This window comes from Monodon monoceros, unplaced genomic scaffold (assembly GCF_005190385.1).
Source record: "Monodon monoceros isolate NGI ecotype Baffin Bay Population unplaced genomic scaffold, NGI_Narwhal_1 Super_Scaffold_9, whole genome shotgun sequence".
Classification (NCBI taxonomy): domain Eukaryota; kingdom Metazoa; phylum Chordata; class Mammalia; order Artiodactyla; family Monodontidae; genus Monodon; species Monodon monoceros.
This window is the reverse complement of record NW_021703786.1, coordinates 34,483,527-34,508,918: the sequence shown is the minus strand read 5'-3', so window position 1 is coordinate 34,508,918 and position 25,392 is coordinate 34,483,527. Positions and strand designations below refer to the sequence as shown.

Sequence of the window (25,392 nt, the reverse complement as noted above, 5' to 3'; positions counted from 1 at the left end):
TTGATGTCGGGTCAGAAGAGGTAGTGAGGACTCATTTGGGATAATCATAGTGTTTACTGAAGCCTTATGCATGTATAAAAATGTTATTTTCTCTAATCGCATATTTTGTTCCTGTAATGACTGAGTTGAATTCTAAACTGAACTGAGTAATCAATACTTAATGCCTCTGTCGCGCAAATCAAGTCTTAGCTGTTTCAGATGGCATCAAATTGCTTCCAGTGGGGCACGTTGCTCTAGAGATGGAAATTAAAAGCAAGTGTGTCGAATTTTCTGTTTTTCAGGTTTGAAGTGAAAACTCACAAAGAGCAGTACCCCTAGAACAGTCGCCGCCCCAGGAGTCACCCGGATGCCCAAAGGGCATTAGAAAGCATGAGCTATTACGGCAGCAGCTACCCGATCGTGAACGTGGACCCCAAATACCCAGGCTACCCCCAGGAGCATGTTCTAGCCGAGAAGCGAAGAGCAAGGAGGCGTCTCCTCCATAAAGACGGCAGCTGTAACGTGTACTTCAAGCACATTTTTGGGGAATGGGGCAGCTACGTGGTGGACATCTTCACCACCCTCGTGGACACCAAGTGGCGCCATATGTTTGTGATATTCTCGTTATCTTACATTCTCTCCTGGTTGATATTTGGCTCTATCTTTTGGCTGATAGCCTTTCATCACGGAGACCTGTTGAACGATCCTGACATCACACCTTGTGTGGACAACGTCCATTCCTTCACGGGGGCGTTTTTATTCTCCCTGGAGACCCAGACCACCATCGGGTACGGCTCTCGCTGTGTCACCGAGGAATGTTCTGCGGCCGTGCTCATGGTGATCCTTCAGTCCATCTTAAGCAGCATTATAAACACCTTCATCATTGGGGCTGCCTTGGCCAAAATGGCAACCGCCAGGAAGAGAGCCCAGACCATTCGGTTCAGCTACTTCGCCCTCATCGGCATGAGAGATGGGAAACTTTGCCTCATGTGGCGCATCGGTGAATTCCGCCCCAACCACGTGGTAGAAGGCACGGTCAGGGCCCAGCTTCTCCGCTACACAGAAGACAGCGACGGGCGGATGACGATGGCATTTAAGGACCTAAAGTTAGTCAATGACCAGATCATCCTTGTCACACCAGTAACGATCGTTCATGAAATCGACCATGAGAGCCCTCTGTATGCCCTTGACCGAAAAGCCGTGGCCAAAGATAACTTCGAGATTTTGGTGACATTTATCTATACTGGCGACTCTACCGGGACTTCTCACCAATCCAGGAGTTCCTACGTTCCCCGAGAAATTCTCTGGGGCCATAGGTTTAATGATGTCTTGGAAGTGAAGAGAAAGTATTACAAAGTGAACTGCTTGCAGTTCGAGGGCAGCGTGGAAGTCTATGCTCCCTTTTGCAGCGCCAAGCAACTGGACTGGAAGGACCAGCAGATCCACAACATGGGAAAAGGCCCGCCGGCCCAAGGACCCGGCACATCAGACACCAATGTCAGAAGAAGGTCATTTAGCGCCGTCGCCATCGTCAGCAGCTGTGAAAACCCAGAGGAAACCACCACCTCCGCCACGGATCAGTGTAAGGAAGCACCTTATCAGAAAGCTCTCCTGACTTTGAATAGGATCTCTGTAGAATCCCAAATGTAGTCCTGAGTTGTAAGTACGAGGGCTCCCAGTCAACGTTTTTACCCCCTAGCCAATCGCCTTAAGGCAAGTAGTTATCAACAGAGCTTTTAAAGAAGGTGATAGCTGTCTTTGATGGGGAAGGAAGATAAATAGAGCAGGTTAAACTTGATAAAAGATATCTAAGCATTACATCATATCCAACTGTTTAACTTTTTTTTTTTTGGCTAGCAAATTTTGTGTTAGGGGCGCTATTAAGAGGCCTAATTGATTAATTTAAATTTCATCTCCTTTTGTTATTCCGTATACTTGTATTGTCAGTTGGAGGTATAATATTCAATAATAGGGAACAAAGGTAGGACACTGGGATAATAGAAAGTAGAAAGGAGAATAGCATGAATAATAAAAATTTTAAATGGATCCAAATCGGTAGTATGAGTTACCTATAAAGACATTATATCATATAATCAAGATGTGCAAGGGATGCGTTCGGTAGATTGTAACGTTGAGCTGTTTAACTGTGAAATCAGTCCCTGTGTTTGCCCCGCAGAGTGTCTCGGTATCAGCTGGCAGAGGCAGTGGCCGTAGGAAGTAACAGTGCCACCGGCTCTGACGGTGAATCCCCTGCCACTTGCCAGGTAATGATCAAGCAGTGCTAGAAGCTACTTTTTCTCTCATCCGTGAGGCAGAAGAAAAGTTGGCGTTATTACTCAGAGAGGTATTTCTCTCTTAAATGCTCTGTTTGACTCCAACAAATGGCTCGGGGGGGGGGGGGCAGAAATAAGGCAAACAGGAGCTTTGTAAAGTGTGTGACAAGGGGACTGCTTATGTCCACCTCCCCACACCTTCTTTGAGGAAGGACAAGAAGAAGGATCAGGACCCTAGAGATGGGGTGAGGGAATGGAGAGCCATAAACATCCTCAGACTCTTTGAGAGAAAACGTGTTCCTGGGTCCTGGAAGACTGGAGCTCTGGCTACACAAGGGATGGAACCCTGTTTTTTTTGTGTTTTTTTTTAGCAGTTGCGGTGGGGTTAGGAGGTGGGGAGGCTGTGAGGGGAAAAGTATTTATTTGTGCCTAGAAGCAATTATGTATGTTTCCCGTATGGGTCACTTTAGAAAACACAAATAACTTGAATTGTGAATTTTAAGAAACGCTTCCATTGAACTTGGAACAATCATTTAAATGCAGGATTTTGTGAATATAATGAAGGTGATTTTAATGCACATTATGAAGTGGGTCAGCTAAGTGCTTTAGAATTGCTTAAATTGTAGGACAGGAGATAGATGTGTATACTCTATTTCCACCTTAGAAGATGTTAATCGTGATTACTTTACACACAGATCCAATCACCTGCAAGTGAAGAGGCGCTCTAAGCTTTATCAGTTGAGGACTTACGAGCCGTATCCCGAATTATCTGTGTTATTTTTTACATTCTTGCTGAGCTGGTAATAAGTATATGCCACAGGTTTTCACATGTTTATTTTATTTAAATATATATACACACACACATAGTTTTTGCTTTTTTCTGGAAAATCTCTCTCTCTCTCTCCCCATTTAAATTAAAGCACACAAGTAGATTTTACTGAATCGCAGAGTCCAAGATTACCAATAGAAGTAAAATGTATAGGTATATAAAGTTTTTCTTTTGTTTTCCTTCTTTTTTCTCCTTTTTCCTTCTTCCCTCCCTGCTTTCCTTCTTTCCTTTTCCTCCTCCTTTCTTTTGCCTGTGAGCAATAAAGTTATTTTATGATGCACGAGTGCAAAGCTTGTACTCCTGTTGTTGTATGGATAAGAGATCTGTTCCGGTCACAGGTTGCAAAATCGTCCTGAAACTTAACATCTGAGTGCTAAAAAATGCATTTCTTTTTTCCAGTCTTGTTCCAGGAATGCAAAACCCATGTTTTTAAAATTGCACATGCCCTGTAGATTTGGATTTTGGAGCAGCAATTACTCAGCTAAATTAGAATATTACAATCTACCAAGTAGAAAACAGCCAACACTACGACAAACAAACTTGCCCCCTTTTTTGGCATGTTTCACGCCCATCTAGTTTCATTCACTTTCCTTCCTGGACTCTGCTTGTTCACGATCTTGCTTTGTTAGTATCAAGATAGAGGTGTCAGCGTCCAGTAAATACACTCTGTTGGGCTTCGTGCCTCTTCCATCAAATTCTCTTACCCAGAATAGAATGTACAACCCCATGTAATATTTATCTGCCATTTTCTGTTTAGATTGATAACACACTTTGACACCCCAGTGAGTTACATAATAATAAAGATCTTAAAATTGTGCAAAAAGTGTGTGCCTACGCTAGTGGAAATTCTGCGGCTGTGGTCAGCAGGGGGGACAGGGCACCCAAACTGAGATTGCTGTTTCATAGAGCTAGGATGTGGGCAGAATTAGAAACCATTTTTTATTCGTTTCTAACAGTTTGCAGAACAGCTCTATTCAAATGAACAATTAAGTGCTCCTGTAAGCATTGCTAGAAACCTCCCTGCAAAATAGCATTTCTAGTTGGAAGTGCTCTGTCAATGATGAGAATATTTTTTCTTCTGGCATTCGTCTCCCCCTAAAAAAGACATTACTCAGTAGACCCAATTAGAAAAGAAATCGTGGCATCAAGGCACTGCTCCACTGTGTTTTATAGCCTGGGAGGAGGGAACACAGGAAGAGAGAAGGAAACGCTGTTTCCATGGACCACCAGCTCATCAAGTACCCTTAGGTGCTTTGCACAGATACACTTAATCCCCACACAGAAGACAAAGGGGTGGATATTTTTAATTTCCACGTCATCAAATATCTCATTCTTAACTTTATCCTGACTTGACACATTCCCAACTGGGATAATAAAGTGCCCAGGTTAAAAAAAAAAATTCCAACTGTGTTTCCCAGTCTCTCTTGCAGCCGAGGGTGGAGTGGAGGGTATGCTTCTGTGACATAGTTCTGACCCACAAGATGCCAGCAGAACTCTCTGGATGTGACTTCTAAGAAGGCTCTTTGGCTGGGGCTGACTTAGCGATCAAAGGCCCTCTTACCTTCATGCATTCGTCCTCTTCCTCACCTGGGCCTCAGACTTGGTGGCTGACGCTCCTGAAGCCCTTCTCTTAAGAGTGAGAATCAGGGATGCTCCTGACAAAGGAAATTGGACAAGTAAGAAAGAGCGCGGGGCTTCCCTGGTGGCGCTGTGGTTGAGAGTCTGCCTGCCGATGCAGGGTTCGAGCCCCGGTCCGGGAGGATCCCACATGCCGCCGAGCGGCTGGGCCTGTGAACCATGGCCACTGAGCCTGCGCGTCCGGAGCCTGTGCTCCGCAACGGGAGAGGACACAACAGTGAGAGGCCCGTGTACCGCAAAAAAAGAAAGAGCGCAAGCCTAGGTTGCACATCTCCAGACTTCTGCAGGGGTGACAATAAATACGATTCCAAACTGATAGAGTGAGCCATAGATCTAGAGGGAATTAACCAGGAAAGAAAGGCTGGGAAGGAAAAAAAGGATGTACCAGTTATGTCCAACCTGAACTTGTAGATGCCATTTCACGGAGCGGGTCTCTGTGGAAACCACATCTTTTCTGGGAGAGTTGAGGAAATACCGCTATGATTGTAAAACAAATACAAAAGAATTACTTTAGGCCTGGAAATCCCTCTGAGACAGTGAGGGCCGAGTGACCTTGATAAGATAACGGGCCAGGCCTGCTGTCGGGCTGCCCTTAACCTTCTTCCATCCCTCCTGCAGAATAACATTCTGTGTTTTAATGGGACTTTCACTAGGGCTGGTGACCTGAAATCTCTGCAGACTCAGGCCAGCAAGCACCGTACAGCTTGGGCAGGAAAGCAGAACTCTACCGAGGCTGTGTTTAAGAACCCCCGGCGAGATCAGACTGCATGAATTCATCCACGTGGACTCTGAATATATAATATACCAAGGAACCCAGACCCTGACTTTAAATATTCGTACTTCGTTCCGTCTGAGTTGGCCAGGGTACGTGAGGCAGATTCTCTGGACCACTCTCCTTTAAATGATCGGGCGCTCATTCTACTCAGTTTAAAATACTCTATTAGTTCCATCCACTATAAGCATTGATTCTTCCATTCTGAATATGCTGTAAGACACTATAAGCCCCTGGGTTGTTTTGTTTTGGTTTTTTTTAAGGTAAGCTTTGCCTTCGGACTTCTAGAAACATCCTTTACACCCTTGGCACTCTCTAAATCACAAAGCCCTGCCCCACTTCTAAGTTTGCTGCAGCCAATCTCTCACTCTCTAACTTTCACTTTTAAAAGCACTATGACCCGTGCTCTGGAGAAAAAACTGGTGGCACCACACACAGAATGCAAGGAGGAATAACACAGACAAAGCAGCAGGGAGGCACTTGGCAAACTCTCTGCAAAGGCTGTCTTGGGTGGGAGGGCTTTAAAAATGAAAGCTAGTAACAGACGCAGTTTGAATCCATCTGTGGGCAGAGAGCAAGCAAGGCCTCCTACAGGGACGTTTTCCTGAAGAGGCAAAATCCTACTGTTGCCTGGACACCGCGATTCCTCCGCATTGCTTTGGAGATTTTCTTCAGTAAGAAAAACCTTACGTCCAAGTGAATTCCCAAGTTCCTCTTTCACGGCTCTTAGTTTACTAAAGCAACTTCACACAAGCCTCTGACGACCGTGTGGTTGGGTCATGAGATTTGGCCAGGGGCAGGCAGCCTATTGCTTCATCAGGTCACCCTGTGCTCCTTTCCTCGGGAAATATCCAGGCCTGTGGTTTGGGATCTTTTGTGCAGAGTTTGGAGACTTAGGTCAACATGGCTGAACGTTTCAAAGTTCAGTAGACTCTGAGCTGCTGAGCACCTAGCAGGAACAATTTAAAATAAACTCTTGCCTTTTGCTGTTTGGTCTCATTGATTTATTCTATTTTGTAAGTACTACAGAGTAAAAGAATACTGGATCTCGAGTCTGTCTGTCATCCCAAGAAAAAGCTACTGGGCTGAGATCGAGAGTCTTCTAAATAATGAAGGTAACCTGAGCTGGGTCATCACTGATGTCAGGTTCTCCATGAAAACTCTGGAGACTCCACAGGCTGCCGAGAGAGACAGGTTAATCATTTTCAGTTTTCAGCAGGCCCGGTGGATGAAAACCCAAACAGATACTAAGTCTTGCCAAATTACATGGCCAAAGAATGCTTTTTCTCTGTTTTGTCATTTACCGCTGGGCTTATAAAACCTTCTTAATCACTATCTAAGTAACGTGAACTTGAGACAGAAAAGCCCCAAGAGGTTTAGACCCTGTGAAAACTTCTTTACAGCAAGTTATCAGAAACCTTCAAATTTCCACATAAAATACTTCTGTCACGTGCGCTGCACACTGCGGTTAAAGGCTCTTTATTTGAATTGGAAGCACATGTTGGAGATCAGTTATTTATCGTGCCTTGTGCTGTTGGTTCTATCTGATAGCAGCTTGCCTGGGGAGGGAGGCTGGCCGCGGGGCCGGTTCAGGCGGAGAGGCAGCGTCTGCCAGCCGCTGACACTTCCAGATGCAAAGATTCTTAAGACACTGGGGGTCATCGGCGCATCTAGTCCGAATCCACTTTACATAGGAGGAAAAATGATCTGCCCAAAGAGACAAAGCCTCGGAGATGCAGCCGAGGAAGAAATCACTACGACCAATGACCGGGGCTCTCTGGAATCCCCAGAGGCAATAATTGGTCCTGATGTGCTGCCGGAGATCAGTTTTCTTCTGTAAAATCGTTAAATGGGAAAAGTGACCCCTTGAAGACCCTCTGTTAAATAGAAGCCCGTTACTTTCTAGAAGTGCTTCTGAACAGAACTGTTGGTCGGCCATTGATTTTTTTAGAGAGGCTGGAATGTGGGCAAGGGGAAAAAAAGTGTGGGAAACAGCTGATAAGAGCAACGATGAATGCGGATAATCTCTTCTAGAATGTAAACAAAATGGTTGAATTTTAAAAGTCTCACGCGTTTCCAGGGCAATGATAGTGCACAGCGGGGCACAGCCCTGAGCGTGGACCAGCCACCAAGCCTGTCACCTTGGAAGCAGGAGCACTGAGTCTTCCTGCAGGGCCAGCCTCAGGGGTAAGGACACACGGTGAGCAGTGGGTTTTTTCTTCCAGTGAATGGATGTGCTCCATTTTTTGAGGCAGGCCCTAAAAGGAAAGGAGGCCAACCTGAGACAGACCCAGACACCTGGGCTGACAACGTTTGCGCTTTTTAGTAGTTGCACAACCTGGAGCAACTTAGCTGGAGTTTCTGATCCCTACTTCCCCTGTCTAGAGCTTTTCTTGCTGATTTAAGCCGAGATTGAGCGCAGGCTACCTAGGTTTGGATCCTCTGTTTTCTTCCCGCATGACTTCGGGCAATTTTCTTAACTTCTCTGTGCCCCAGTTTTCTCAGCTGTGAGGAGAGGAAACTCATCGTACCCACCTTACAGTTGCTGTAAGGATTAAGCGAGATAATGTTTGTAAAGAGCTTAGAACAGTAGCTGTCACAGAACGAATGCTAATAATTGTGAGCTATTATTATTATTGCCAGCAGCAAATTCTTAGGTTCTTTTAGTGTTTTGTCAATTAATATACATTCCTTAACTTTTTTTTTTTTTTTTTTTTTTTTTTTACGCGGGCCTCTCACTGTTGTGGCCTCTCCCGTTGTGGAGCACAGGCTCCGGACACGCAGGCTCAGCGGCCATGGCTCACGGGCCCAGCCGCTCCGCGGCATGTGGGATCTTCCCAGACCGGGGCACGAACCCGCGTCCCCTGCATCGGCAGGCTGACTCTCAACCACTGTGCCACCAGGGAAGCCCTATACGTTCCTTAACTTTTAATCTGGACTTACTGCTAAAGGACAAAAAATTAAAAGGAGCAATCATTTGGTAGAAGGAGTATAAATTATTGCCATCCAAATGTAAATGATTTGTATACGATCTTACCCAAACCACTTCGGATGACATAAATCAAACTTCTTCTCCATTAAGTGAGGCATCAGGATTTAGTAAAATGGTGCTTTGAGAATAAAAATACTACTCTACTGAGATACAACGAAGACTTAGTGAATAGTACCAAACCAAGGGGAAACCAGACTGCATATCCTACAGTGTACCCGCCCATTCCATGTAAACCACCTGCTGGGTATTAACTTCAAGCTGTTTCAAAAAGTGTTTAACTTTTATGTCACAATACCATACACTATACTCAAACTTCTCAGTGTTTTTCACTAAATTAGAGGGGTCCTGGGAGCAGCAATCTCAGTATCCAAAAACGATCCATTACAACCCAAATAAGCTGCCGCAACTTGAACTTGTGTGATGTGCTGGTGGCCCCAGGAATACGCGAACCACCCAGGAGACTGGCTGCCTCGCTTCAGGTGCCAGACAAGAGGTGTTGAAGTCATTTGGGATGAGGAAGTACAAGTCTTTTTCTCTAATGTGTGACACCCTCTTGTAGGAGGGTCGTGGACTTTCGATCAGATGGAAGTGGGCTCGGATTCCAGATGCGCTCTGTGCCAGCTGTGTGAACTTGGGCAATTTCCCAATTGTCACGGAGCCTCAGTTTCTTCTTGAGTATAAATGGAGATAATAATATACACACGTATCCTGATATACTCTTCACAATCCATATATATGTGTGCACGTGTGTGTGTGTGTGTGTGTGTGTGTGTGTGTGAAGATATACACATAACTCCCTGGCACTTAGGAGTTGCTCAATCAACTAATATTTCCTGTTTCTCTCTATATCTATCAGTCCTAGTAGCATGTTTCAAAGGAATTTGAAAGCAAAAGGATTGTTAGCTATAGCATTAGAATGCTTCAGTAATGATCACAAAATTATTTTTTTCTAAATATTCATGCTTTCACTGTGATGTGTAGGTTGATGGCTGAGGTCAACTTTCTAAATGTATTGTCTTCCCACTCCCAAGAGTAATTGATTTTAGTCCCAGCACTGCCACTAACGAGCTGTGGGATTTGGGGAAGTTACTCAACCTCTCTGGTCCACAGTTTCTGAACACTCCTGGTTTCTTTATATTTTCTCGTGATTCTTTGAAGCCACAAAATGTGATGGCTTCCCCCTCACTTTACTTCTACCCATGACTTTTTTTTTGTTTCTTGTTTTTTGTGTGTGCTTTTTTCATTAACATATGTAATTTACTACAACCTTTCCTATTCTTATGATTACTGGACTATCTAAATTTAACAGAACAATTCCTCTTTCATGTTATTTTCTGCTTCATTTCAAATCTTTCCTTAATGTATAACTAACTGTGATGTACACTGAATACTTCTCGTGATAAATCAGTAGTTCATTTACAATAATAATATCTGTTGAACTTAGTTTTCAGATCTCATATTACTGTACTTTTAAAAAATTGGACCTACTTTAAATGGCAAAATTTAAGGCATTTAAAAATGACACAAGTCTGATTTCATAAAAAATGAAATATTGCTCTTGCAATTACAGAGGTCGGAAGCAAGTAGTGGCATAAAAAACGTAGTCACTAAAGTACAACACTAAGATTCTGATGAGGGCAACCTGAATTTACGACCAATGAACAAAGGGCATCAAATATGTTATTAAATTGTTGAAATGCCAGAAGGCTTAATCTATGGAAGTTGGGGGGGGAAATGCTCAGCCAAGGATGCTAGTAGCCCTTTGTGTTATTATTAACTGATGCATCTGCAGATTGGTGACTTGTGCAGTGAATGACTTAGGCAACTGTACCTGGCCAGCCTGTGTTTCATTTCCATTTAGGAAAAAGTGGCCGCTGTTTCATATCCTCCCGATAAGTATGTAACTGACTACGATCGCAGCACCTGGATTCCCAGACCCCAGTGACCTCTGAGTTCCCTGAGCCCTGAGGAGAGGTGGTCTAATCTCAATGCCAAACAATCATAAAATAAACGGAGAGCACATTTGCAATATTCTGGGTTTTCTTTCCAGTATCACACCTGGTGTGGACCTGAGAGAAATAGCAATTTGCAGATAACAAACCTGAACCAAAGTTTCCAAAATGGCTTTTTTATTCTTACATTATAAATAAATACCAGAGTAGTCGTGAAAGACTAACGCTTTGAGAGCAGCATCAGATTCATCAAACAATATAAAGTTTTGTTTATCCTTTTCCAGAAACGTACAATAACTTACTATTATCTAAGCTGTCATTTTAAAGCTTTGGACAATAAATAAAGGATCTGCACACCTCCTTGCGTAGCTTGGGGCTTCTGGGGGTTGGGGAATGGAAGGAAGCAAAATATTAACGATTTTGCAGGCAGAAGGAAGAAGATAAAAACATAAATAAAGACACTTTCTCTTTCCACCAAAGGCTAGGGCGATGTGTTGGTCTTTTGGAATATCATAATGATAATAATAACAACAGTATTAATAACAGCAATTATGTAAAAGCCTCCAGTAATTGCAATTCTATTAGGAGGTTGAGTATTTTTGGTCACCATTGTGCCACCTTGTGGTCACAAGAGAACACGTTTTTTTCCATGAAGTAAATCCATTAAGTTTTTATTTTCCGCCCTCACTTCTAGGGGATGATATTTGGAAGAATAACTTGGGAAGCATGTTGCCAATAAATCCTAGAAACAAAATATAATGGGCACCATTCAAGTCAAAACTCGCATATGCTTAAAAGTGACAAATGGAAACGGCCTAAGGATGAAGTCCATGTAGCAGATTTTCCCTCTGCTACGTAGACATGGATTATACATTTAGAAGATGAAGTTCGAGTTCATTAAGACTGCCACTCTCAGGGCTTCCCTGGTGGCGCAGTGGTTGAGAGTCCGCCTGCCGATGCAGGGGACACGGGTTCGTGCCCCGGTCTGGGAAGATCCCACATGCGGCGGAGCGGCTGGGCCCGTGAGCCATGGCCGCTGAGCCTGCGCGTCCGGAGCCTGTGCTCCGCAACGGGAGAGGCCACAGCAGTGAGAGGCCCGCGTACCGCAAAAAAAAAAAAAAAAAAAAGACTGCCACTCTCGATCTACAAATATAGGCGTCGAAGTCTGGGTCATCTCCATTGAGAACCTAATAAATAATTTAGCAATCTAATTATAGCATGAGAAAGCAGCCAGCATTTAGGGATCAATGGCCAATATACTGTATGAGTATAGTCATGTCAATATGCATATATAGAAGCAGTTTAATAAACACAATTTTAATAATATGAGTGAAGATTTGCTTTGTAAATAGGTATATTATTGTCTTATAATTTTTATGCATTTCAAAGAGTTTTGATACTCATTTAAAGGCTTTTTCTGCTTTCTGAGCTCCACGTATGTCAGCATCCAGATGTGAGGAACAGAAAAAAAGAGGACAAACCACCTTCCCACGTAGCACTGTCTGCTGGCAACTAAATAATATCTTAATATTTTGTAATCAATTCAGAAATGGCCACTGTTTTATATTATTAGTGCTTGTTTCATCAAGCGTATAGCTTTTATCAAGGATGAAAGTATGAGAAAAAAAAAAAAAGTTCCAGCAATTCTCTCATTGTAAATAGTGTGTGTGTGGAGAATGAGAGAATGTAATACGTTCCCCTAGATGCGTAACCATGCTCGTATGGGCCTTAAGTCTCTTCATCCCTTGCTTGGCCTCTGTTTCTTCTCATCTATGTCTGTGAACTCCTCCATCTCTCCTGTCCTCATTGTCTATATCTTATCTCCCCATCTTTCTGTGTCTCTCTTTGTCACACTCTCAAAATTAACCTCGACCAAAATCTAGGAGGTGAACGGCTCTAGATTTGAACCCTAGCTCTGTGGATTACTAGCAGTGTGCCTGTGAGCAAACTATAGTCATCCCTTGGCATCCAAGGGGGACTGGTGCCAGGAGTCCTGCGAATACCAAAACCCCCCGGTGCTCAAGTTCCTTACATAAAATAGCAGAGTACGGTTGGCCCTCGGTGTCTGCGGGTCCCACATCCCCACACATACCCCGCGGATTGAATCCCCAGAGGAGGAACCCTCAGATACAGAGGGCAGACAGTACTCCACCTCCAACTCAGGTTCCTTATCTGTGGAATAGGCCTAAAAGTTCTTACCTCATAAAGTTGTTGTGACAATTAAATGACGAGTTGCCTGCAAAAGCACTTGAGACAATAGCAGCGCAGAGGAAATGTTCAGCGCTTGGAGACTGTCTCTATTTTTACAGTCTGAAAAAAGATCTCTTCTCAATATTCAAATCCCTGTCATAAGATGTTGCAGTGCTGCCTCACTTAGAAATATAATGTCACCATAAATGAGGCATGGGTCTCATAGGACTCTAGAAGCCCAAAATCTCCCATGCACCTCTTCTAAGCACTTTACCAATGAAATGATAAGAATCAGAAAGCATCTTGCCTAGCATCCCATAATTAAAAAGCAGAACCCATACCTGATCCATACCTTCTAACTCTATGTACTTTCTCAGTGCTGTGGCAATGAACAATGATTCTCATTCTAAACCATCACTCTATTTTTTGACCTTCCTTCCTTCCCTTATCTATCTATCTATCTATCTATCTATCTATCATCTATCTATTTTCCAGGTCTAGGATTATTGCAGTCAGTGAGATAAAAGTTTTCAGTCACAGTACCTGATTTTTCTAAAATTCATTAATTCATGTATTCACATATTGAGTGTCTACCTTGTGTCTGGTCATTCACAGACACTGTAAAGGCAATAATGAACTAACCAGAAAAATAATCTTGCCCTTTTGGAACTTACAGTTTAGTAGGAGAGACAGAAAGTAAAGAAACAGATACATCATTTAATGCCAGGCATAGTTAAGTGCTATGTAAAAAGAGTAAAGGTGTGTATCCCAGCCAAGAGGATGGATACCGTTTTAGGTAGGGCAGTCAGGGAAAGCCTCTCAGTTGAGATAACACTTTCTCAGAAACCTGGAATAGAGAAAGTAGCCCATGTGGATACCTGCAGAAATAGAATTCCAAACCAGTGCAAAGGCCCTACCGCAGAAACAAGTTTGAGAATCTGGGGAAGTAGCAAAATGGAGAGAGTTCAGTTTTGTGTTTCAGATGCCTATTTGACACTCCAGTGGGAACAAACAGTAGGAAGTTGTGTATCCATGCGTTTTGAGTGTGGGAGAAGGTCAGGGCTGAGGATGGACATTTGGAGGCTTTCTGCGTAGATCTGAAGTTAAAGGTATAGGCTTGCATGAGCTCTGCCGGGAACTGAATGGAGCCTGGGGAGTGGGGTACCAGAGCCAGGGATGCTGAAACATTGTGAGATAGAGACACAGAAGAAACTCATTCAGGGAGGATGAGAAGGAGCCATCCATGAGATTTGAGAAAAGACAGAGAAGAGTGGTTACTTAATAGCCAAGTAAAGAAAGGGATCCAATAAATGATTGACTATGGATGCTGCTTAGACACCACACGTGAGAGAACAGAGTTGACCATGGACTTGAGTGTCTGCCTGGAGTGAATGCCTGAGTCGAGGAGATTCAGTGAAGAACAAGGGGTAAGACAGTAAGGACAACTTGAGAAAACTTTTGATAGACAAGGGAGAAGCTGAGTGCAATAATCATAGCTGGAGGGAAAGACAGGGTCAAGGCAAGCTTTGCATTGCTTCTTTCTTTCTTTGTATTTTTCTTTCTTGTGACCGTGGGAGGTCATTGAGCATGTTGATGAGCAGATGGGAAGGATCCCATAGAGAGGAAAAAATAAATGATGTAGGAGAGAGGAGATAAAGAAGTAGAGTCTTAGCATAGGTGAGGAGTGTGGCATCTCTCGTCTACAAGTGGAGGGAGGGTGACATCGGAGCCACAGGTACAGGAGGGAAAACAACATATCCAGGTAGAGATGGAGAAGTGGGTTTCAAGGTGGGGTAGAGAGGGCTGATGGTTGAAGACATTATCTTCTCTCTGCTTCCTTTTTTCCCCCAGTGTGATGAGAAGCAAGGGAATCAGCTGAGAGTAAAAGGTATTAGAGATTTGAGTGGAGATAGAAAATGTTCAGACCCTCACCTCAGAGACCAGGGGTGTGAATGTACTAGGGAAATAGAATAGGATTGCCAGCCGTCCCAAAGTCCCCTCTGAGGTTTGTGGTCATACATTTAATGTGGTACATATATACAATGGAATATTACTCAGCCATAAAAAAGGAACAATGAAATCATGCCATTTGTAGCAACATGGATGGACATAGAGGTTGTCATACTGAGTGAAGTAAGTCAGACAGAGAAAGAGAAATATCGAGTGATATCACTTATATGCGGAATCTTAAAAGAAATAATGATACAAGTGAACTTATTTGCAAAACAGAAACAGACTCACAGAGTTAGAGGAGGAACTTATGGTTACTGGAGGGAAGGGTGGGGCAGAGGTATAGTTATGGAATTTGGGATTGACATGCACACACTGCTATATTTAAAATGGATAGGGACTTCCCTGGTAGTCCAGTGGGTAAGACTCCACACTCGCAGTGTAGGGGGCCCGGGTTCAATCCCTGGTCGGGGAACTAGGGATTGAATTAAGGATGCTGCAACTAAGAGCCCACACGCCGCAACTAAAGATCCCATGTGCCACAACTAAGACCCGGTGCAGCCAAAATAAATAAATAAATTTGAAAAATAGATAATAAGGACCTACTGTATAGCACAGGGAACTCTGCTCAATATTATGTAGCAACCTAAATGGGAAAAGAATTTGGAAAACAATAGATATATGTGTATGTATATCTGAATCACTTCACTATACACCTGAAAGTAACACAACATTCTTTTTTTTTTTTTTTTGCGGTACGCGGGCCTCTCACTGTCGTGGCCTCTCCCGTCGCGGAGCACAGGCTCCAGACGCGCAGGCTCAGCGGCCATGGCTCACGGACCCAGCCGCTCCGCGGCATGTGGGATCTTCCCAGACCGGGGCACGAACCCGCGTCCCCTGCATCGGCAGGCGGACTCTCAACCACTGCGCCACCAGGGAAGCCCTAACACAACATTCTTAATCGACTACACTTCAATATATAATAAAAAGTTTTAAAAAAATTAAGTAACATCAGCCAGCATGACTGTGTGTTTTTCCTCATCTAGAACATTTATTATAAAGCTTAGTTCCCAAGAATGTATCCGTTTAAAAAAGTCCAGCTTTCCAAATTAACATGCTTTATTTTTGTGAGTGGCACATGCACTCACACGATTCAGTAACAGAGATAACGAATCTCATCTGCTATTAAAACAGGAATTGTGACGATCTAGCAATTAGCAGCTAGATTACCATTTTGGCTCAAGAAGGACGTACTACCACATCAATATACCAAAGAGAAGATAACTCTGACGCTTTGCAATCGGCCAGGTCTCCATCTCTCTCTCTCTCTCTCTCTCTCTGTTTGGTCATACAATACAACCAGCTGTGGAAGGGGATTGTGTAAAGTGTGTTGGGACTCTCTCCTAGCCCAGGGGTCTGGTTAGTAACAAAGCCTAGTGAAAGGGGCTGAGGTCTGAGTGCGTGAGCTGGAGAACCATGAGTCTGTTTGTTCTGCAGCCGTGGCCACCTGGCTACTTTGGGTCAATGCTGGGGTCGAATAACAATCAACTGAGAAACGAAACTTTCAAACATTTATTTGTCCTCACGATAGTTTAACTTATTGTTTTTCCATTTAGATTTGATGTTTTGCTTCCACATTTGTGTATAATATCAAAACTGGGCCTTTCAGTTAAAGCCAACTGCATACCCAGCTGTATACCCTTGCTGTAGACTCCTCCACCATGGACCTTTTCCATGTCCACTTTTTTGGAGTCAGGGAGGCGAGAGAGTCCTTAAGGAATTTGGTGCAGCCTTCATTTGGGATCTATTCTTTGATATCCTTTTAGAAAAAAAGTCTTTTTAAATTCGACTTCTAAGTTTATTTATCATGCTTTTAAAATTCCCTCTTATAGAACACACAGTTAAGGAAGCTTAATATCTAATAGGGTTATTTGCAATCAATTTATCAGAACATAAAAACTAAATAAGTTCATTTTTCATTCAAAGTGTTCTAAAGAGAGTGATGGAGTCACATCTGAGAACAGGTGTCTCTGTTAATAAATGAAGTAGTTGTAAAGCTGTGTTTGGGTTTATATCAGGGCACTCATGACCGTCTTGATTCAAGGGCATGTGCAAAGTGTATTCTTGGAAGTATTGAAAAGTAGCCATTTGTGATGTAAACTAAACTCTATTTTAATGGCTATTTTGTGGCTACTTAAATTCAATATTTGAATGAGGGGCATGTTCATATTTAGTTTACGTAAAATGCTTTGTCGGGTCACTAGAATAAATCTTTGATTTTTGTTCATGATCATAATCTGTAAACAAGAGGGAGGCTTCCAAAAACTTGCTGGTATGGTTATTTACAAAGGGAACACTCTTGAAAATATCCACTGCACTACCTTCTTGTGTTCTGATTATTTGCAAGGATGGCTGCCAGTCTGTTTAGTCTTTCCAGGAGCCTCTGTGAAGGAACTCCATATTCCTGTAAGAACATTGTGTTGAAAAGACACAACATTATTGTTTTTAAATGCACATACAGTTATTCGCGATGAAGAAAGAAGGCAGTGGTCTCTAAGTTAGCATTTTCTGTACGGAAAACTACAATGATGGTGATCATAATAATGTCATAGGAGTAACAACACCTTTAGGTCAGCCTTCAGAGGTCATCAGATTAAAGTAACGGTGCAAAAACAAAGAAAAGAAATAAGATAATCAAGCCATGTTGAATGTCATAGAACTGAAACCCCCCAAGGCATGGAGAACCAAGGTAATGACGCTCATTGAACTGTGTTTATATTATAGTCATTTAAATGATATGACTGCCAGAGGACTGAAGTTCATGCAGGAGTTTTAAAAATTGACTATAACAATTTTATTTCTAGTAGATCAAATTGGTAAGAAAGCCAATAAAATAAAGTACAATTTATGCCATTTTAGTGTGGCCAAATATACCACACAAAAATAACTCTAGAGAGAACCTTGTTCAACTCCCTCTTCAGGGTAAAAAAAGACAATTAATTTGTCCATGAATTTTTGATGAATATTTAACCCCGAAGATCACTCAACTCCCTTTTTCAAATAAAAAAATTTTGGTATTAAATTTAATGGATTTGGGGGAATCCTCTATTGTTTGAGGTAATTCATATCATCATTTTCATTTCATTAGAGTAGATTCTGAAACTGAAAATTCCATTGCAATGGAATGAGCTGGCTTTCTTTCTTTTTAATATTTGATGCATTTTCTTTGTGGAATTCCTCATGAAATACAATCATTTATTATATTTAAAATACCATCATCTTCCTATTCGATCCCTCCCCGTTAGGTTTCTCTTTAATTGACCCTTAGAGGCAAATTCTAAAAATGTGTGCACCTATGCCACGTAATCTGAACGGCTAATTGTTCTCTCTGGAAGTACAGCCATTGATGACTATGTCATTTTCTTAAGGAAAAAACAATGTCCCGTGACAAACCTATCAGAAGCAAGCTCGCTGAAAATCAAGATTTTTAGGAAGATTTTTCTTTCACATGTTAGAATCTGGTTTTCAGGGTCTGCCTGTGGGTTTAGCATTGCGTCTTGTTCATAGTGCAATGACAAAACCAGGGGCAGGGGAATTCATAATGGAATGGGCTGCGCTTTCTCTTCCTTTTAAAGAAAACTTTCAAATGAGCAGAATTCCAAAAGCCCTATATCTATCTTTAATCTGAGCTTTTGATATTAGAGGGAACTTAACTCTTATGGAATAGGATTAAATTAGACTTATAGGCACATTTAATGGGCCTCAGGGAGAAAAGACCAAACTTCTATGAATTCTTAGAAATGTCTAGGAGGAATAAGTTTTAGGTGACTTTGGACTTCAGTTCCTAGAGGAAAGTTACCGGGATTTGCAAAATATCCAATTTGTTCAATTATTTGTTGTTTTGATGTTGTTTTTTAATCAATACACGCTCTTAAGTGCCACACAATGATAGCTGATGAGATCAAATTAAAGACTGGTTGAATTGAAGCAACACAAAGGTAAATAATTACCTGGTGGTTTCACAGACTCTCAGATCCCTTTACAGACCAGCAAGCTTGAAACAATCTAGCTCTAAATTTACCAAAATCAGGAAAATAAGCAAGGTTGAAAAATAGGTCCAAATGTACTCAACCTCTGTGGAATCAGTTTTGACACTCACTGATTTTAAGGCTTGATATTAATAGTAACCTTAACTCTATTTTATGAACCCACTTGGAAGCCGCTTAATTTTAATGTGGAAGTAAATTTGATCAAAATATATCAACGATAATGAGTTTCAACAGAAAATATGTGGTGGTTGAATACATAGCTTACAATCATTATATAGTTAATCTGAAAATAAATCTCCAAGCATCTATCACCACTTTAACAAGGAGGCCTCAACAGTTAAACAGCCCCTTTGATGAAATTGATTCAGCCTGCTAGCATCAGAGTATCCTTTCAACTCAGCTTGCTCTTACACTCCATAGCATCATCCTGGTCCAACAGTCAGCAGACCTTTCTCAGTGAAGGGCCAAATAGTAAATATTTTCTGTTTTGTGGGCCACATATGGTCTCTACCTTATCCTCTCACCTCTGCATTACAGCAGAAAAATAATCAGAGACATTATGTAAGCAAATAAGTATGACTATGTTCCAATAAAACATTATTTATAAATCCAGAATTTGAATTTTATAAAATATGCAACTGTCACAAAGTATTCTTCTTCTTTTGTTTTTTTTTCCTACCATTTAAAAACATAAAAACTTTCTTAGCTCACAGGCTGTATACATGAGGAGCCAGGTCTGGCCTGGGGGCTGTAGTTTGCAGACCCCTGTTCTATGACCATGGGAAGGATAATATTTAGATTGAAAATATTAGAAAAACCCAGGTTTCGCAGAAAGGCTTTATTTCCTATGGGTCTTATAATACAGAGATATTCCCCTACCAAGTAGTGTGTATCTCTGCTCTGGGTCATTTTCTTGCTGCAGATAATCTCCCATAAAAAAGGTTCAATCTTATATTGTTTTTCATGAACAAAAGAAGGAGGATATGCTTGGGAGAACTCATTTAGGAGTTGGCCATATCTGGTGCCAGGGTAATCCCTGCACTCAAAGAATTTTTGGAAGAACTGATTTTTAAAGAAAAACCTTCCAACGAAGGATCTCTGTCTCTGAATGTTTCCTTATTTTTCCCTGGGTTGCTACTTTTTCCGTTTTAATTCAGTTCTTCATCAGGACTTCTAAGACTGAATACTATTTAGAATCAATCGTATTCAAAAGTCCCCAAGACCAGCTCTAGATCTCTGCAGATCTAGGTATCTAGATATCTAGGTATCTACAGAAAAACACTGTAGCGTTTTTCCTGGAGGAATTTGTGTGCAGACAGCAAGGAAGGAGGAGGAGAGGGGAGGGAGAGAACAGGGCTGCGTTGGCAGGGTGTCCCCTGAGTCGCTGCTGCATGAACACAGGCCCCCAGATGCATCCACGGCCAAGGGCAAAAGTGCAACTTCTCTCATCACTGTGACAACCGATGTCCTTGCTCTCCAGCTGATGGAAAATTCCTAGAGGAAAAAGGGAAAAGGGAAAAGGAAAGGGGGCTGGTGGACGGTTAAGAGATGTGAGTTGAGAGAGGGAGAGGCTGCCCCTACCTCCCCACTCCGGCTCTGCCCACTTTCTACTGGTCTAAGTAAACCCCCCCCCCCCGCCCCCGCCGAAAGCTCAATTTGCAGCAATGCGCTCGCTCATCTAGGGAAGCCTCCACTGCAGGGTGAAGACAGGGCAGACTTTGGCATCTGTCTCATTCACTCTTTGAAGCATTTGATCTCATCAATAAAGGAAAACAAACTGGGGTCCTCCATTTTTCCCCAAACACTCTTCCCCTGTTAGACAATCCTCTTCCCATATTTCGCAGAAAGAAAGCAGAGCGTGGTGCTTGATGAAAAGCAGTATTATCAGAGCCAGGTTTTTTTATTGTTTTTTTTAACTTAAACCACTGCAGTGACGCTTATCTGCCCATAATTCTTTCTGAAGCCAAGTCCTCTGGCTACTCAAGCCATTTCCCTTCCTAGCAAGTTAGGTTTGGGGCAAAGCAGTTGTAATTCTAGTACCTTTCAGTCAGAATCAAACCGTCACAAACCAATCACATGAGGCTACTCCCTACAGCCCAATAGTGGAGATGATTTTCCCATGATGTAATGAATCTTTTAGATCCTTTGGAAAGAAAACTCACCAGCAAGTCCATCTCTCTGTCTAGAGATCCCTTCTAACGAGAAGGCTGTTGAGATCATCTAACGTGGGTAAAAACAGTTCCTTTAGGGAGAAGGTTTTTAGACCAGAAGCATTAGTTATGGGGGTTGCCATTGTTACTCCCTTGCAAGGAAGAGAATAAACGTGTAATCACACTAGGTCATGTGTAAATTTATGCTGTTTTTACTGGCGCTTAACCCTTTTCCTTCCAGGAATTGTTAAGTTCCTTTGCAGTCATAGATCAGTCCTTGGGTACGTTCTCACCAAGGGTGACTGTTTGACGGTAAGGCCCCTCAGTGGACCAACAGAATAGAAGTCAGGTCATGTAACTGACTCCCTGGAAATTACGTAAGAGAAATAAATACCTTGGTATTTGCACAGAAAGGAAATTATGAAATTTGCTTCAAGCATGAACTCAGACACTCTTAAAATCAATCCTGTGAGAAAACTTTTTCTTGGTCTGAGGGGGTCTGCAAAGGAGTTAGGGGTGAAATCTTTTGTAGGAAAGACCTCCAGTTCCTATGTGGCTTGAAACGGGCTGCAGGTCAGGCTGCCTTCAGATGGAGACTTGGAAGAGGGTTCAGGAGACGAGAGAAAGAACAGAGCATCTGTCAAGGCCTAGGGTTCTTTCTTGTTTTCTTGTCTTTTCTTTCTTTTTTGGTTTGATGTCCCGGCCTGTAAGTCAATTCGCAAAGAATGCTTTCCCTAACGGAGGAATAATTTTAAAAATGAATTGTTTGCGGACTGGACTGTCTCACCTGCAGGATATGGGTTGGTGTTTTAGATTCTCAAGTGTGCATGGTACTTTCTCCAGCATGTTGCTTTGTAGGTTATGCTTTTCAAGGCGTCCTGTGGAGCTGGACTCCCACCGATCCTGAGCTGTATTTCTAGAGATGAACCAAATACTCAATTATGATAATCATACAGTGTTGAGCACTCTGCCTTGATTACCGGCTAGGTTGGGGTCCTAGCCCCTGCCTTTTTGGTGGGATTTGAAATAATGTACAGACCGTGGAGAAAAGAAATGACTGAAGATGAGCAATGCATGAGGAAGGAACATAGCAAGGGGTAAACTAATTTCTGTGCTTAATTCACTTAGGGAAGAGCGCTGCTGCATTTTGAGCCCAGTATTAAAGAGCCTTGCATAAATTCCCATGACACTGCTTGGGTCTTGAAACGATGGGTATGGCGTCGGTGACTAACTCTCTCGTGCTAAATGATGCTTTGACCAGGCAGACGTTCAGATAACTTCTGCAAGAAAATACAAATAACCTTCTTCATTATTGTCTGCTCTCCTGAGGAAACTCCTTATGATACATATGCTTAGCTAGTGTCGTACGGAAATATTGAAGCTGTTTAGCCTCAGAGCTTTATAGCTATTCTGCTGTCGAAAAACATTGAGAGAGTTGCTGCTATCTACTTTGAAGTTTTGGTATTTTAACACATAAGAAATATGGGTGCAACGGGTGAGTAGATGATTTTTTTAAAATTGTAAATTGTAAGATACACCTGAACTCTGAACACCATAAAATCAGAATCATGACAGCAATTTGCTGAGAAATGTAGTCTCAATGCTGACTACAGCTCTTCTGTCAGACTGAAGCAACTACAAGTCAAAATTCAGCTGTCTTCAAGCTCTTAGGAGGTTTTTAGGCGTGTCATCATTATGTCAACAGATATAACTGGGTGTGTGTGTGTGTGTGTGTGTCTGAATGTTTAGATAAACTCTGAATTTGCTTTCTGCCAATTAATTTATTAACTACATTCCTTCCTTTACTTAAACCTGTACTGAGGAGGCACCACATTTTTATATAAAAATAATAGACATTAAGAGCAATAGCTTTGGGATTTGTCCTTTGCCCAAGTGGGAAATATATCGTTATTTTTCAAGGATTTTTTTTTGGAAGCACTATAGCTTGTGTTAACACATATGAGAGGTTCAATCTCCTAACTGATTTTTTTTTCCCCAAGTTGACCTAACAGGTACAGTGTGAGTCTACACATATTTCAGTTTACACGCAGGGAAATGACAATCAGGTTACAAAAAAGCATTACTTGTAATGTCAGTTCCTGCCTGGATAACTTGCTGACTCAGTTATGCAAACCCTGTAAAAGAATAGATTCTGGTATAAATACAAGTTTTGAAATGAGATCTTCTTTAGTGATAAGAAGATCTGAAGCTGAAACACTAGGAACAGAATTTAAGTCTGTGTTGTAAATTCAGAGTTTCTCTATTGCTAACCATGGAAACAATTTTCTAAAATGCCTGTTAGTGATAGTTATAAAATAGTGATAATTCATTTGAATTTCTGTAACATTTGAAATAGCTGGATGTAGCTCAAATCCACACGCAGGAGAAGAAATATCTGGATTTGGTCCTAATCAGTACATTAAAATATTAAGCACCTATAAGGTGAGTAGTGACATAACTTGGGTTTTCTTTTCATAGTCATATAATGCTATTAATGTTATTTGTTCTGTTATCATTTGTCATTCGTGTTATTGTCAATAGTAGGATACAAGCATTTTATTTTTGCATAGTTACGATACATGTTTTATTTATTTGCAACTATACACGAGGGGTTTGAATACTAAAACATACCTTTATCAAAAGCCTGGAATTAAATATGATTTGAGGTTCTATGCCTGCAGTACAGAAACTGGTCAATGAAGGAGGAAAACTTTCAATCACATCCTCAGACACTGATCAAATTTATTTTTAACATGGAAGAAATCCTCCCACAGCGTGAAAAGTGAGCCAAACATTGGGAATTAGGCTCTGTATGAGGAGTAAAAGGCCCAACGTTATATACTGTAATCAGGGTAAGAATAATTTGGGGGAATTACTAAGTGTCTGTGAAAAATATAAGTCCTATTCTATGATTTCTAGATTTGTCTGAGCAGAGAGGCTATGAAATGTTATATTCTGCAGAAGGTAGAGGAGGAAACTCTGGATGCGAAATCAGCAGGCTTTGAAACCACATCTGCAGCTTCCATTCAGACGAGGAGCTCTCCTGGAACGTAATTTCTATATCTCTGTTTCTTAATAAATTAAAATTGGGACTTGGGAAATCATATAAAAAACAAAACAAAACAGAACAAAAGATCACATGGTAGGGCTGCAGCCAGAGGCAATGGCGGAAGAAATGACAGTCAGTTGAATGTTGCAACGGTCCTGCTTACATCTCTTATCTTCCTACTCACTCATCTGTAGATCCCTCTCTGTCGAAAGTGTCAGCTTCTCATGCTTAAGGGTCTAAAATCTGGCCCAAATTTACTGTTCAATCCTAATATCCCTTTACTTGTGAATTTATACAAATGCTGACCATCAACTGGAAAATTCACTTTACTTTCCTCCCTTATCTAACACCAGTTTATACGTCCAGCTGTAGCTATAATGTGCTCCTGAACGCCTCAGTTACTTACCTCTTCATTTATGATTTTAGCACATAATCAGGCACTGCCATAGACGGCTATGTTATTTAAAGATTTACTGTGTAAAAATATCTCTTTAAAATATCTCGGGACTTCCCTGGTGGCGCAGTGGTTAAGAATCCGCCTACCAGTGCAGGGGACACGGGTTCGAGCCCTGGTCCGGGAAGATCCCACATGCCACGGAGCAACTAAGCCCGTGCGCTGCAACTACTGAGCCTGCGCTCTAGAGCCTGCGAGCCACAACTACTGAGCCCGCATGCTGCAACTACTGAGCCTGCGTGCCTAGAGCCCGTGCTCCACGACAAGAGAAGCCACCGCAATGAGAAGCCCGCGCACCGCAAGAAAGTGTAGCCCCCGCTCGCCGCAACTAGAGAGAGCCCGCGCACAGCAATGAAGACCCAACGCAGCCAAAAATAGATAAATGAATAAATAAATAAAATATTTTATTCTTCCAACTAAGTTATTGACTCATCTTGTCATTTTCATCACCCTTAGTAGCGGTAGCCGCGGTAGTAGTGTAAACAACTACTTGGTCTAAGTGACTGCTATGGGTCAGGGATTTCATGTACATTATTTGTAATCTCTATAACAGTCTTTCACAACTAGCTAGATCAATGTTACAAATCATATCAGGCTGACCGGAAGCCCAAATTCTCCCCACTGTGCAGTGCTATCACCATTGTCAAGGTCATAATTTAGAACATCCTTGAAAATCAATGCACTGGATATAATTTGAAAGAACTGCAATTTTAAAAAAAAAGTTGTAAGAGATCATACCCATATACACTAATATGTATAAAATACATAACTAATAAGAACCTGTTGTATAAAAAATAAATTAAGAAAAACACACACACACACAAAGAAACAAACTGTCAGTCGAAAGGAAAGCTTCACTAGTGTCAGCTTAGTCCCAGTGAACAGAAGACAAGAACCCAAAGTTGAGGTGAGGGTTCTTTTGCTCCTCGAGAGATTTGTCTTGGCAAAGGGGAGCTCCAGGCAGAGCTCTGGCCCTTGAGGCTTCTGAGGAGGAGTTGCTACCATCATGACAAGCATGGATTTCTGTACATGAGCCCCTTTGGCAAACTGGTGACACCTACAGACCTCTTCTCAGAGTAGTATTTTTAAATGCATCAAATGAAATATGTCAGATT

General features: G+C 41.9%; 1 protein-coding gene across 15 annotated transcripts in view; it reads left to right on the top strand.

The window, feature by feature from the left end:
- Positions 1–3,911, top strand: part of KCNJ16 (potassium voltage-gated channel subfamily J member 16) — a 144,244-nt gene extending 140,333 nt beyond the window's left edge. For all 15 annotated transcript variants that reach the window (XM_029211898.1, XM_029211908.1, XM_029211899.1 and 12 more), the window contains one exon: positions 282–3,911. In XM_029211898.1, the coding sequence (XP_029067731.1) occupies positions 370–1,629 (1,260 nt within the window). In that variant the 5' untranslated portion in view covers positions 282–369 and the 3' untranslated portion in view covers positions 1,630–3,911. The remainder of the gene's footprint in view (positions 1–281) is intronic.
- Positions 3,912–25,392: the final 21,481 nt, after the last annotated feature.